Here is a 12,779-nt window from a genome sequence, read left to right as displayed (position 1 = left end):
TTCATAGTTTAAATTTTAAATCGTTACATTTCCTACAAAACCAGCGAGTGTCCTAACATTTACGAACAGGAATGTATATAGTTTCTTAAGTAAAAGTTCCTTACGGTAAGTGCTTAAGTTTCAATACTTTCGTTATTGCCATATTGTTAATTAATATTTACAATCTATAGGCTTCACTATAGCGTAGTCAACTTCCATAGGAAACGTATATGTAAAGTATTACTCCTATAATTATTAATTTACTTAAGTTGTTACGATTCACATATTGTTATTATAGATCGGCGAAAATGCAGGGAGAAAAGATCTTTTTCAATCGTAGCGTAATATTGTACGCATTTTCCTTTGGGTCAAAGGTTGTCGCGCATGACCAACGTGAAGTTGCAATTGTGAGAGCAGCTTTAACGGCACGAAGAAAAGCGCAGGCTTCGAATCGATCCTCCACCCCCAAAGTATCCAAAGAACAACCGCCGGCCGACGACTCTCTTGTCAACTCAACAACAGTTCAGTTCGAAAGCAAACATGGCGCTTGATTTCGCAGCTACTTACAAGGTTCTGGTGCTAGGTGACTCGAACGTTGGGAAAACTTGCATCGTGCACCGTTATTGTGACGAACGTTACTACGATACTTATATATCAACGATAGGTGAGACGCATCGTCGAAATCCTCGCGTATTACGTTCGTGTTCGATATATGCTTCGACGGTTAAGAATTAATAAGCTGATGGATCGCTGTAAAACAAGCTGTTTACGATAGTTTTATGAAGCTATTGCGACTACCAATTGAATTGATAACACCGATGATAATGAAAATCCAGTGATTCCAAGTTAGAGGAAAGAACGGACCGCATTGATGTTATATTTCGATCCTTCAGCTGTAGAGCTTGTTGACAAGTACATATTCTTACTTTCTAGACAATTTTGTTGCCGAAAAATCTATTTATGGTTACCTTTAGCAATATAATATGTTCTTACGTATAATGGTTTTATGGAGTTTTATTTCACATTCACATTCTATTTATATTTGTATATATATTCAACATTCAAATTTAGATATTTATGTATTTACTCGCGTCTGCTTGCATTTGCTTAAGGAAAGAAACGATAAGCGAAGTAATTTTATTGGAAAAATGATCACGATAAAGCGATATTTTAGAAAATAACTGTTTAACGACATCAATCAGCTGATTGCAGGGAAACGAGTCTTCCCCAATAAGAATCTTTAATATATATAATATGAATGAAGTTGTTTTATCACGTTTATTATAATGGGATGAAATTTGTATGATTTATTAGAACATACAGTATCAAGATAAAATTGTTAAAATTGGTATATTCTTTTTTTTTTTTTTTTGTTGTCAATATTGCTAACGGGACATTTTCCTTATAGTTACGTAGATCATTTTTGTTATACGAATTTCATAAATAATGTTTGACTAATACATACTTAGTAAAGTAAAAGTCTGTTTTGTGGTTTTTAAGAATAATGAATCAACAGGTATCGATTTCAAGCAAAAAATAATTAACTTGGATGGAACGCCAATTAAACTTCAAATTTGGTGAGTTTCATATTTTTATTTATCCTATTTGTTGTGTAAATATTATGTGAATTATATGAAACGCGCGTATATTTATATTTTTATGTTCCGAAATATAAATATAACGTGCTTTCTATTAAAATCAATTGATAAAATTAATTCATCGATAAAAGTCAATGAATTTATGTGCTCCATTACATTATCGTGATATTTTTAATCCTTATAACATATAACATAAAGGTTAAATCTTTTATTATAAATGTATTACTCCTAGTCATAAACATAGTATATAAATATAACTTTTAATTCTGTAAATATAAAATTATATATAAAGATAATATTATTAAGACCGCTAATATAAAAGTGTTTAAATTATTGAAACAGCAGTAAAGCAATGTAGTGCAATTTTGTATATCCCATTCTCTGCACATGTATGTACGTACATATATAATTTCGTTTTGTTTCGAATTACGAAAGAATTTACGAAAGATATTATAATGAGATATTATATATATATATATATATATATATATATATATATATATATATATATATATGTATGTATGTATGTATATCATGTATATACATTCGAGAATTTTGCACACTTATATGTATTAAAATTGTTTAATTTTCTATTCTATTGTAATTTTATATTCTACAATGACACATACTGATAATTGATATTAATTGTAAGGGTAAGAGGAAAGAAAATCAAAGGATATTCGGTAAATAATATACAAGACTTTGCTTTTGTTAATCTCGGTAAAATAGTATAGTTATGTTAAGTACGAGAGTCGACTGTTAAGCAACGCACACTCGTCTGTATCTCGAGAACGAAAGTTCTTCCGAAATGAAACAAAAAGGAAATGAAAAATGGAAAATGGAACAATTCATCAGCTACAAAATACCATATTCCCTTTTCAATCTGATGGAAGGATCAAACGAACTTACCTGTTAGTGAAGTCCAATCGTAATTACATATCTGAAGAGCTTCGTTCGAAAAGATTACACGTCATTCCGTTTCCGTTCTCTAGATGTCACAACATTGCCTAAACGAAAGTGACTTATTCTTATTACATATGTTACATAAGTTCGTTTGATCCTCTATGTCTCGTTCTTTAGATTATAGTTGTTCAAAGACAGTAACTTTAAGATATTTCTTTCTTTCTTTTTATTATCATTATTTATTTAATATGAGTTTGCATTCCTCTTTGGTCATAGTCCTCATTTGAATATCACAAGTCTTACAAAAATAATTGTATGTATATATATATATATTTCTTTTTTGAGCTTCTCTTATCCTATTAAGCTTTCGAGATCGCCGTGTGGCGTGTCGAGTGCGCTGAGAAGATTTTTGTATCAACTTCATCTTCTTCTCAGGCTTATCCAAAGAAGATAAAAGTTTGGATAAAGATTTGGATAAAGGGAGCAATTATTCTGTAAGTGTTTGGTTTTCCCTAAATACTCGAATGAAGTAGACGCCACACATGGTTCTGACTTCTCTGCAAACATTGGAGGACTAAGTTATTGTATTGGTTATTGAAACGATCTTGTGCTGAGGATTTTATCAGTTCTAGAGACTCGAGCATTTTTTTCAACAACCTATCCGATAATATCTCCTATATTATTAACTTTGATGCTGCTTAACTATGAGCCGTGCATAATACTATTAGTATCGCTGTTTTCTATGCTAGTTTTTTTCAACGTTAAGTCGTCTAATGAATGCAGATCCTGCATATACTTCAATACGTGTGATATATCCCATGTAAAATTGTATTTCGACCTAGATATCTTTTTTTCTTTTATTTATTTATTTTTAATTCACGAGTCTGTTGTCCTCTTCAATATTGTTTTGCGTAATTAGAGAGATCGGTGATCTGTGTGAATTCAGTATGCCATATCACCTCTTTCTCGTATCACATGTTTTATCTTTCGTTTGAAGAGTTTTAGATATTTTTCTCTACAAAATTTTTCCCACGGGCAGAATGACGTCTCGTACTCTCCCAACGAAGAGTCAGGCTAATATTGTTTTTATAATTTGGTTCGGTATACCGTCTCTTACGAAGGCTCGGTTAATAATTTCCCTGCCATCATGGTTATGTGAGCCGCTCTCGAACGTTCTATTGTTTTACACGGTCACAACAATAGTTTTGGATCGGATTCTTGAAAAGAATCAGATCTACTGTGAAGAGAGATTCGAAGGATACCACAAACGCTATTTTGTTTAATCTCTATCGTGGTTCTTAAAATTAAAGCAAATGGTGACATTCGCAAATCCTTCGTTGTACTGATGTAATGACACGATGAATGGCATGGCGATGAATTTCCATCGAAATAATGTTTTTCGCGGTTAAAAACTTCCCATCCTTGGGTGTTGATTGAGTATCGTTGACATCGCGTCCATGTTCAGTCTCGCTCTAAACGATACTGTGTCGAGTAGACTTATCGAGATATTTGGCATGTTTAATAAAAAATGTAGCTGCAAGACGAGTGTTCACACGGGGCTGTAACTCTTCTCGTGCCCGAGATACAGAGGAGCAAGCTTATCAGTGTTACTTATCAACCGACTCTCGTTATTTACCTAACTATTATAGTATTTTGTGTCGATATGAAAGCATTCTTGTAATGTAACATCGAAATTCGTATACGGAAATCTGTAAATTTAATAATCTTTAAATTGAAAATTTTAACTGAGATAGATTATTATGTTTTGTTATTATGCATAATATTAAATTATCTTTTACATATGTGTAAGGGTATTCTTCTCGAAAGAAATTTTATTAAATTGTGTTGGACTATTTGCATGGTTTAAATTAAAATCTATAAATTGGAATTATACATATTTATTATTTTTATAAAAATGATATTAATTGAGTATTTTTAAATACCGACTGCTATAGCCATAACTTACCAAGTATTATTTATTATTGTTAATTGACTTAAGTGATCCTACGTAAATTTTTCTATACTTGTGATTATCTTCTTCAAATATATCACTTTCATTCAGAACGATAATAAATATGAAGGACCATCTTTTACAATCGACATTGCAAGTCGAAAAAGTGACGAATTCTACAGATTGTTATCACATTTTGATTTTCTACAATTTTTGAAATTTCTTTAAGCAACATATTTGAAACTTCTATCTCGTACTACATATACACGATAAAATATATACGTGAAAACATACACATTAAAACGTATATCCGTGTTGGATATACATATGTATAAATCAATCCAACTGCTAAATCTAGAGTAACATATCTAGAAATATATAGTCATTTTCAAGGACTGCAAGTTCAGGCAACCTGTAATTGATTGTAACACATTCACGGATACATCGAATACAGTACTCTATGGCATAACGTTAACACATTGTTGACCAGCTACTTTACTGACAAACTAACCCAATAATCGGTGATTATACTTTATCCCAAAATCATTACATATCAGCAACAATTTTATTCAAAAAATTATGCGTGTCATCAGTTATCTTCGTAATAAAGTAAATTGATATACCAATAACAAGTTCCATTAACTTTATTTGTACACAATTTAATCATACTCATGTGGCCATACTCTGGCCGAGGCTGTGAAAGCGGATATTTTGCATTATAAATTTGCAAAGAGATGAACGATAATTTACATAATATGTGTTCGTATCGCCTAATATTTTTTAACGTTTCCATGCGACGGTTACGTATAACCACCTTTACGTATGTTGGCATTGATTTTCACAAGATTTTATCAATGTAATCGCTTCTCACAATGTTTTACTTGCCTCCCGAACTTCACCCCTGTGTTTTACTACATTTTACGTATTACTGTTTACCATACTGCTCATCAATTTTCTGTCGTTCATCGCTGCTTAACAATGTGTTAATAACAATAATAATCTACCGCAAAATATAAGCATTGCATACGCTAACTTATTATTATACGATTAATTGTTACTACACGATATCTCTATCAATCACTATTATTAATATACTATCGACTTCTTAAGGGATACTGCTGGTCAAGAGCGATTTAGAGCGCTAACAACAGCTTATTATCGCGGTGCCATGGGTATCCTTCTGATGTATGACGTCACTAGCTTAGAAAGTTTCAATCATTTATCCTACTGGCTACGAAATATTCAAGAAGTAAGAATACGAGATAATATTTCGTTAATAATCCTGTTTGCTGGAATACAAAATAAAAAAAAAGAAAAGATAAAAAAGAAAAAAATAGAAAAGAAAAGAAAAGAATAGAAACCACACAGTTTTACTTGAATTTCGATAGATATTGATAAAAATGATGAAAACTCTTGAATGCTTTTTCTTTGCAGAACGCCTCGCCAGATGTAGTGAAGGTAGTTGCAGCAAACAAATGTGACGTTACCGCGCATAGGGCTGTTGATGCGGAAAGGGGGCAGAAAATAGCCGAGAATTTCGATATGCCTTTCTTCGAAGTGTCTTGTAAGGAAAATATAAACATCGAGGAAGCTTTCCTTACTTTAGCTAGAAGAATACGAGAGCAACGAGGACGTCGGGTATTGTTGTTCTTTTCAGATATATGCGAGCTTTTTATCATATGTATAAAATATATTCAATGTACGTAAGTTTCATCGTTTAATTGACGATGAGAGGACTGAACGTGTTCCGTTATCGACGATTCGCGGAACTTCGACATATCTGTCGTTTTACGTTATTTTAGTAGGCTTCGTTACATAAACGAAGATTAAAAAAAAAGCGTGTAAATTGTGTAATCGTTAGTTTCTTTGCCTAATCTTTTAAAATTCATACACAATCGCAGGACTATTTTATCTTGTTTATCTTTTTTCTTAATTAAAATGTAAAAATTTTTATGATGCAAGTGATACCAGACAAGTGCATGTGGTCCTATTTATATCGTTTGAAATTATATTAAAGCTATGGAAACGGTAGAAAAATAAAGGAAAAAGGAAGAACATACGATAAAAACTAAATATCAATTCATTTACAAAAAACGAGGTGGACACATTTGATGGGCTAGATGAATATGAGTTAAATTCTTCCTTTAGACTTCATTTCTTTACATCGTATTAAACGATGTAATGAAATTAAATTGAGTCCAATTTATTTTCCAAATTAGAGAAAAGTATAGTATACGTTTTACTATGATAGCAAGTCATAGCTTTTAAATACAAGAAACGCGATGATCCGAATGATAATAATTATCGTATCGTGGTAGGAATTCGCGTAAAATGCATCATACATGTATATGTACGATTCGTTAGTTTTTAATTTAAATAAACGATATTTATGAAAGAATTGTTGAATTTCAGGCTAGTTTGTTCGAAGCTTCCGAAAGGGAAGGAGCCAACAATATAGTCATGTCCGAAGAACGGTCTCACGCCTCGGTTTCAGTCTCCGTCCCTTCCGCTGAACCTTGGAGGTGCGCATGTTAGTTGCTATAATTATGGAGAATAATATCAAGACACGATATACTTCGAATATCGATAAATACGAAGTATCCACTCCGGACAAGATTTTATCTTTTATGGTTACGCACAAAAATAAAAGGAGGAGAGGTACGTCATTTCAATATATGTAAGTGTTGAATAAACTCTGGTAAGTTCGTGATAACCTCAACATTTTTGTATTAGCTGTTAACATTCGCGTACTTTGTAGCCGAATCAAAGGCGTAACGGTCTACCAATTTAATCTATTAACAGCGTTTTTGCAACTATTTAATTTTGTGTACAGTGTACATATTTATTTGAGCTTTATTGTCGTAACTAATAGCGTACATTACATAGGGAAAGATCGTTTGTTCCTGACGATGTAGCGGTGCATCGAGAACGTGCTATCAACTAAAAGTAAGATTCATTTTACTGAAACTTATCGGTTTCATGGTAATTACAAAAGAAATAAAAACTTGGTTACTATTACGTTTCTAATATTTTAGTTATTTTCTAAAGCAGAAAATAAATGCTATGTATATGTATAAACAAGTAACATTAATTATATTAAAAGTTACACTAATATATAATCCTCTTTTAGGACAAAGAAACACTCTGTTACCTCGTCACGCTGGTTTCAGTCAATTGATCTTTAGCACGATATAAACTAGAACACCGACGCTATGTTTATTTTACTAAATTGAAATTTAATTAAATTTCGAACGAATTAAATTTTGTGCTAGCGACGACTGAAAAAATATCACGAACTAAGCAGAGCTTATTTTACACACTATGCGATTTACAGCGATGTGAACGAATTTGTCGAGTAAAATTTTACGAAAGGCAGGAGTCGCGAGCCTTGCAGAGGCAAGGCTAAAAGATGAGAAAGCAAGAGATAGAAAGAGATTTTTGTATCGAAGGCTAGATATTATATGTACGTCTACGGTGTAGCTAATGACTTGTCACTTGTCACAAATACTTCAAGCCATATTGCAAATATTATCGTGAATTTTGCACTATTCCTTTTCTAATGGTTTTAAAGCGCCGAACAAGTGATACAATTCGTTAGACGCATATATCGTTCGCGCTAATATTCGCGTTAATATACGATTGTACGTACTGCGTATTAACGAGTAGAGCAACGCAAGTCGTATACATAACAAGAGCACAATTATATATGTACTATGCTAAGCGTTATTGTTATTACTGAAAAGAGAGAGAGACTCGTACTTTACATCAACTTATGTATGCTCTGATGTTGCAAGAACTTTGCGTGCCCTACTAAAAAGCCGATATGATTATTTCATTTTTTACAAATTATTGAAACAGTCACAAATTAACTTTGATATATACGTGCACGATAGAAGAGCCCATTTGCAATGACAATGTTTCCAACTGCAGTAAATAACGAACAGCTGTTCGCTGTTGTGAATCATCAGGGCAACTTTGAAAATGGTTGATAATGAAATTCGCGTGTGACTGTTTAAATAAAAGACGAAATAACATTGTGACATCTGTGAGTCGGTCACGATCGTTTCTCACGGGAGGAAACATAAGAAACACCCACCAAGCTTTTGTAATAATCAATAACGTTCATATGAAATTAAAGAGGCTGAAGCACTTAATAAATTTGCGATAAAATATGTATGGCATTCGTTCATACTAAGTGAAACATACGGTGCAACTGTACAAGAAAAACGTTTTATAACATTTTAAACACAGTCCTATTATATTAAATATACTATGTTACAAATTGCTTCTTAGCAATAATTTTGCACAATTTTACTCGTAAGTTTTACTCGAACTAACTGCTGATCTTTTATAACATTATTGTAGTTTCAAAAGTTTCCAGAATTGTTTTTCTTCGCTCGTGCCACATTCAGTTGTGCGTTGTGCGGGAAATCGTGCATGAAAACTTGTTATCGTCGTTGATTCTCTGATTTAACGATTGATTAACCCTCGGATGCCAAGGCACACGACACCACAGCCAATCATTTTTCTCCCATACACATACGTACGTACATACATAGTTTCTGCCCCCGTTTCCTGCGTTGTTTTATTGATAGCAAAATTATATATTTATATATAATCAAAGGAATTAATATTTAACATTATTTACATATACTTATATAAAATTAAATTATATAATATTTGTAACGCAAATTTTTCAAGGAATTTCCTTACTAGATAAAAACAGGAAGACACAAATAATAGAGCGAATGTCGTTCATAAATGTTTTGCATATTCATGAAAATTACGAAACTTACAACTATAAACCACGATATGCAACAACAATCAAGGACGCTATACAACTATCCAAACTATATCGAATAATGAAAATTATAAAATCGAATTTTACCAATACAACGTTTCTCTATGAAGATACATCAGAATCTACAATGCGTACAATTGTTTGATTTCGTTCGCAGATCAAATCTGAAATGGCTCGATCGCGATCGGCCGAGGGTTCAATCGAATTTATTTTTAAATTATAAATAATACATTTGAAAGTCACATATATGCGCAACTATCGGATATTACAAGCTGCAAGCAGTACATATGTATAATATGTACTTACCAACATTTGGATAAACTCGCTTAACGTTCACACAAGGCCTAAAGAAACAGATATCGATGTTATTGATACAGTATCTTCCTGTTGCTTCGAGCATTCGCACGATCTCATTCGCGTAAGACGTAACACATACATAGATACTTCGTTTAAGCGTTTAATATCACAATCGTCACCATAAAACAGCACGCATGCAAAAAGATGTGGACATTGCCAAGGCTATTAACCGAGGACCATTGCTTTTCCATTAATGAAGAAGCGTGTGTGATTTGTAATTGCATCGAAATCGGAAATACCGACATACAGACGTTCGATGTACTTAAGGATTTGATTTCAAGGAAAAAAGGTAGTCACCTTCTTGTACTTGGAATATATTAAGATTACGATCGAAAAGCTCATAACAATATCGGTTTACGATAAATAAATTGATGGAAATAAGTCATTTGTTTCTTTTTTTATTTGTTGGCAAAGCTAAACGTTAATAACGTATTCCAACAATGAACAGTTCAGAAGTTGAGAGATTTATGGCAAAACATATGTTCCTCCTTTTCCATGTTTGTCTATTCCCAGGCAAGAAAAAATAATAGTCTTTAATTTTTCTTTAATACATCTCAATTTTTTGATGACAAAATATTCGTTATATTACATAATCATTATAAATGTCTTTATAATTATACACCACAGAAGCATCATATTTAATTAAATCGCGGAATTACGCACTCGTGACAAGGACTTTTAACAGGTTAATCTTCATTCCACGATAAATCAAGACACTGAGTATTTTTTACAATATCAGAATATACACCATTATTTTGTTGTAAGTTTCGCTGCTAACTACTAGAATACGTTATTATCTAAAAGTTCGACAAGAGTCGTTTTTGTTGAGTCGCACAATTATTGCAAAAGGTGTCTCACTTTCAATCTTTTAAAAATTATTACCAATTATCATTTCTTGTATTTATGGAACAATTTAAGATGAAAAATGCACCAGATGCAAGTAACATACAACAATATATAAAACTTAACAGATTTAAAATATATTATCTGTTATAATATCTATTAGGTGAAACAAATCTTTGTTTAGATTCCATTTGTTTGATTGTATTTGGAAAATATGAATCTGCATAAATATATAAAATATTCACAAACTAATAATCACCTTATTCGTTTTAACGTAAAGTGTAAACATGGGAATTGTATTCGAAATACAATACCTTTCAACTATCTGCCCCAAAACTGTCTCTTCGAATCTCTGCTCTTTTACTGAAATTTCTTATCACATTTTCTCGTGTCTTACCGCTGAGTTGCCTTTTGATCTGAATCGTAAGAACAGTTGCAAGTTATTAATTATTAACGACAGAATCAAATGTTTTTTCTCGAATGATTTGTAATGAAAACTAAAATATGCTACTAAGATACACATTTGAGAGGTTAGTTTTATCGGAAATAAATACAAAAGTAATTTAGTTAATTAATAGTCAATTAATAACTTTAAAAAGTACGATGTACATATTATCGAGCATGAAAGGGGGTAAAGTTTATCTGATCAAGTATTGATTTTTCGCATAGATTCTACCCTTTACAATGTTCCGTAAGAAAAGATCTAGAAGCATTAGGTTGCATGACGTTCGATCGATGTCGTTACGTTGAGAAATCTAAATACGGGAAACTATATTCACAATATTCGCAAGCCGTCGTTTCTCTCTCTACTTGCAAGATAACGTACCTCAAATGTTATTCCCATGTTTCGACTTTGCGTCTATAAAGTGATTGACAAAATGTAAAATGTAAAGTACAGCTTTACTATGAAAATCGTGCCATTTATTTTCGCGATTAATTAAAAAATGAATGCTCGTTAGTTGAACATGCTTTTATTAGCCGCATGTAAAGTTCACTCATTTCTCAACTTTCGATTAATGCGACTTGATAATCACTATGAGAACACATGGCGGATTCGACTCATAGAGTTAACAATGAAATAATGTATAGGAACTAGAGAACGAAAAATACATATGTACGTGTCAGATATATGTATCGTAGCGCTTCGTTTGAACGCGCACAAGCAAAAATGCATTTTAGGTGGCGATTTTAATTGTTAAATTTATTCGCGTAGAGTCGTACAAATAACGAGAAGGGATAACACCGAATAACGTTAACACAATTTGTTCGAAATCGGTACTGTATTATTCTACGTGCAATAGCCAAGATATTCGTATAAACGATGGAATTATATGATATATATTTTAGAATAATGCATCAACTCATTTATATTTAATCGGTGTAGAAGCACGATTATAGCACGCAAGTATCGCACGATACTTCTATAGGTGCATAGCTATACAGTCATTGTCTTGACTTATGATCACTATATTTCTCGTTTATGCTGTTAAAAACAAAATAAAGCTTTCGTTACGCCTACAAGCAATTAGATATAAAAAAGAAGAAATGGAATAGAATATGTACACTTGCGGAATCGAAGATTTGAAATCACGTGAAAACGATTAATGCGGAATCTAATAAATATTATGCCTTCAAAGCTCATGTACGGTTATGGTTCGATATATCGTCAAATTCATCGTTTGATTTCCAAAGTTGCTAACAAATTTCCGCGTATGTCGAAATCAATGTTTCTCATTGTACATATACGCATACATATATACGTACATATATACATACATACATACATAGATACATACCTACATATATACATACATACATATATATATACACATACATACATACATACATACATACATACATGCTTACATACATACATACACACACACATGCTTACATACATAAATGCATACATATAAACAATAGAGAATGAAAAAGAATTCTTGTTGTAGATTGTTAAATTCGGTCATTGGCCACTCAATCATACACGTGGCATGATTTCTTTAGTTTTGTTTCTCCGGTTATGTAGAATATCGTTTTATTCTATCATTCTTGAAAAAGTCTGTTTTAATTAATCCAAAACGTTGCCTCCTTTCCAAATCTCAATTCCTTATAAGCTACTCGTTGTTAATATTTCCTGTTCTATACCTCTTATAGTTCTTTTGTCGTATGTATAATATTGAAATTATAGTATTCGCATTAATGTTTGGAGTTACAATGGTGCAAGTTCCTAAGATAGAATTTCCATTTTATATACCAAAAGTATTTGAAACAACTTTTAAGTAATATCATGTAACTATACAATAATGTTTGTTTGTTCTACTGTTTTCTTCTTTTCTTTTCTTGTACT

At 32.0% G+C, this 12,779-nt stretch overlaps 1 protein-coding gene and 1 long non-coding RNA gene across 3 annotated transcripts; one reads left to right on the top strand and one right to left on the bottom strand.

The window, feature by feature from the left end:
* The first annotated feature begins 441 nt into the window (after window positions 1–441).
* Window positions 442–10,687, top strand: LOC132916715 (ras-related protein Rab-8A-like). Of its 2 annotated transcripts, XR_009660172.1 has the most exons (6): window positions 442–643; window positions 1,496–1,556; window positions 5,542–5,680; window positions 5,866–6,069; window positions 6,844–7,377; window positions 7,562–10,687. XR_009660172.1 is itself a non-coding variant. In XM_060976992.1 (5 exons), the coding sequence occupies exons 1-5, from the start codon at window positions 520–522 to the stop codon at window positions 6,964–6,966; spliced, it is 651 nt and encodes a 216-aa protein (XP_060832975.1). In that variant the 5' UTR covers window positions 442–519; the 3' UTR covers window positions 6,967–10,687. The 2 variants fall into 2 exon arrangements, 1 of the variants encoding a protein (XP_060832975.1); XM_060976992.1 differs by having other exon boundaries at window positions 6,844–10,687.
* Window positions 10,688–10,954: 267 nt separating this feature from the next.
* LOC132916722 (uncharacterized) lies at window positions 10,955–11,480 on the bottom strand. Its single transcript, XR_009660174.1, has 2 exons — window positions 11,259–11,480; window positions 10,955–11,187 (listed from the first exon to the last, which is right to left on the bottom strand). It is a non-coding gene; the product is annotated as an uncharacterized LOC132916722 (long non-coding RNA).
* Window positions 11,481–12,779: the final 1,299 nt, after the last annotated feature.

The sequence above is a fragment of the Bombus pascuorum genome, chromosome 2, assembly GCF_905332965.1.
Source record: "Bombus pascuorum chromosome 2, iyBomPasc1.1, whole genome shotgun sequence".
NCBI lineage: Eukaryota > Metazoa > Arthropoda > Insecta > Hymenoptera > Apidae > Bombus > Bombus pascuorum.
Note: the sequence above shows the minus strand (reverse complement) of the source record. Positions and strands in the feature narration are given on the sequence as shown.

What these genes read in the sequence shown, in the direction of transcription:
- LOC132916715 (XM_060976992.1), top strand. Translation starts at nt 520, where the DNA reads ATGGCGCTTGATTTCGCAGCTACTTACAAGGTTCTGGTGCTAGGTGAC. An exon ending in CCAATTAAACTTCAAATTTG is followed by an intron (nt 1,557 to 5,541) that starts GTGAGTTTCATA and finishes CGACTTCTTAAG; the next exon opens with GGATACTGCTGGTCAAGAGC. An exon ending in GGCTACGAAATATTCAAGAA is followed by an intron (nt 5,681 to 5,865) that starts GTAAGAATACGA and finishes TTTTCTTTGCAG; the next exon opens with AACGCCTCGCCAGATGTAGT.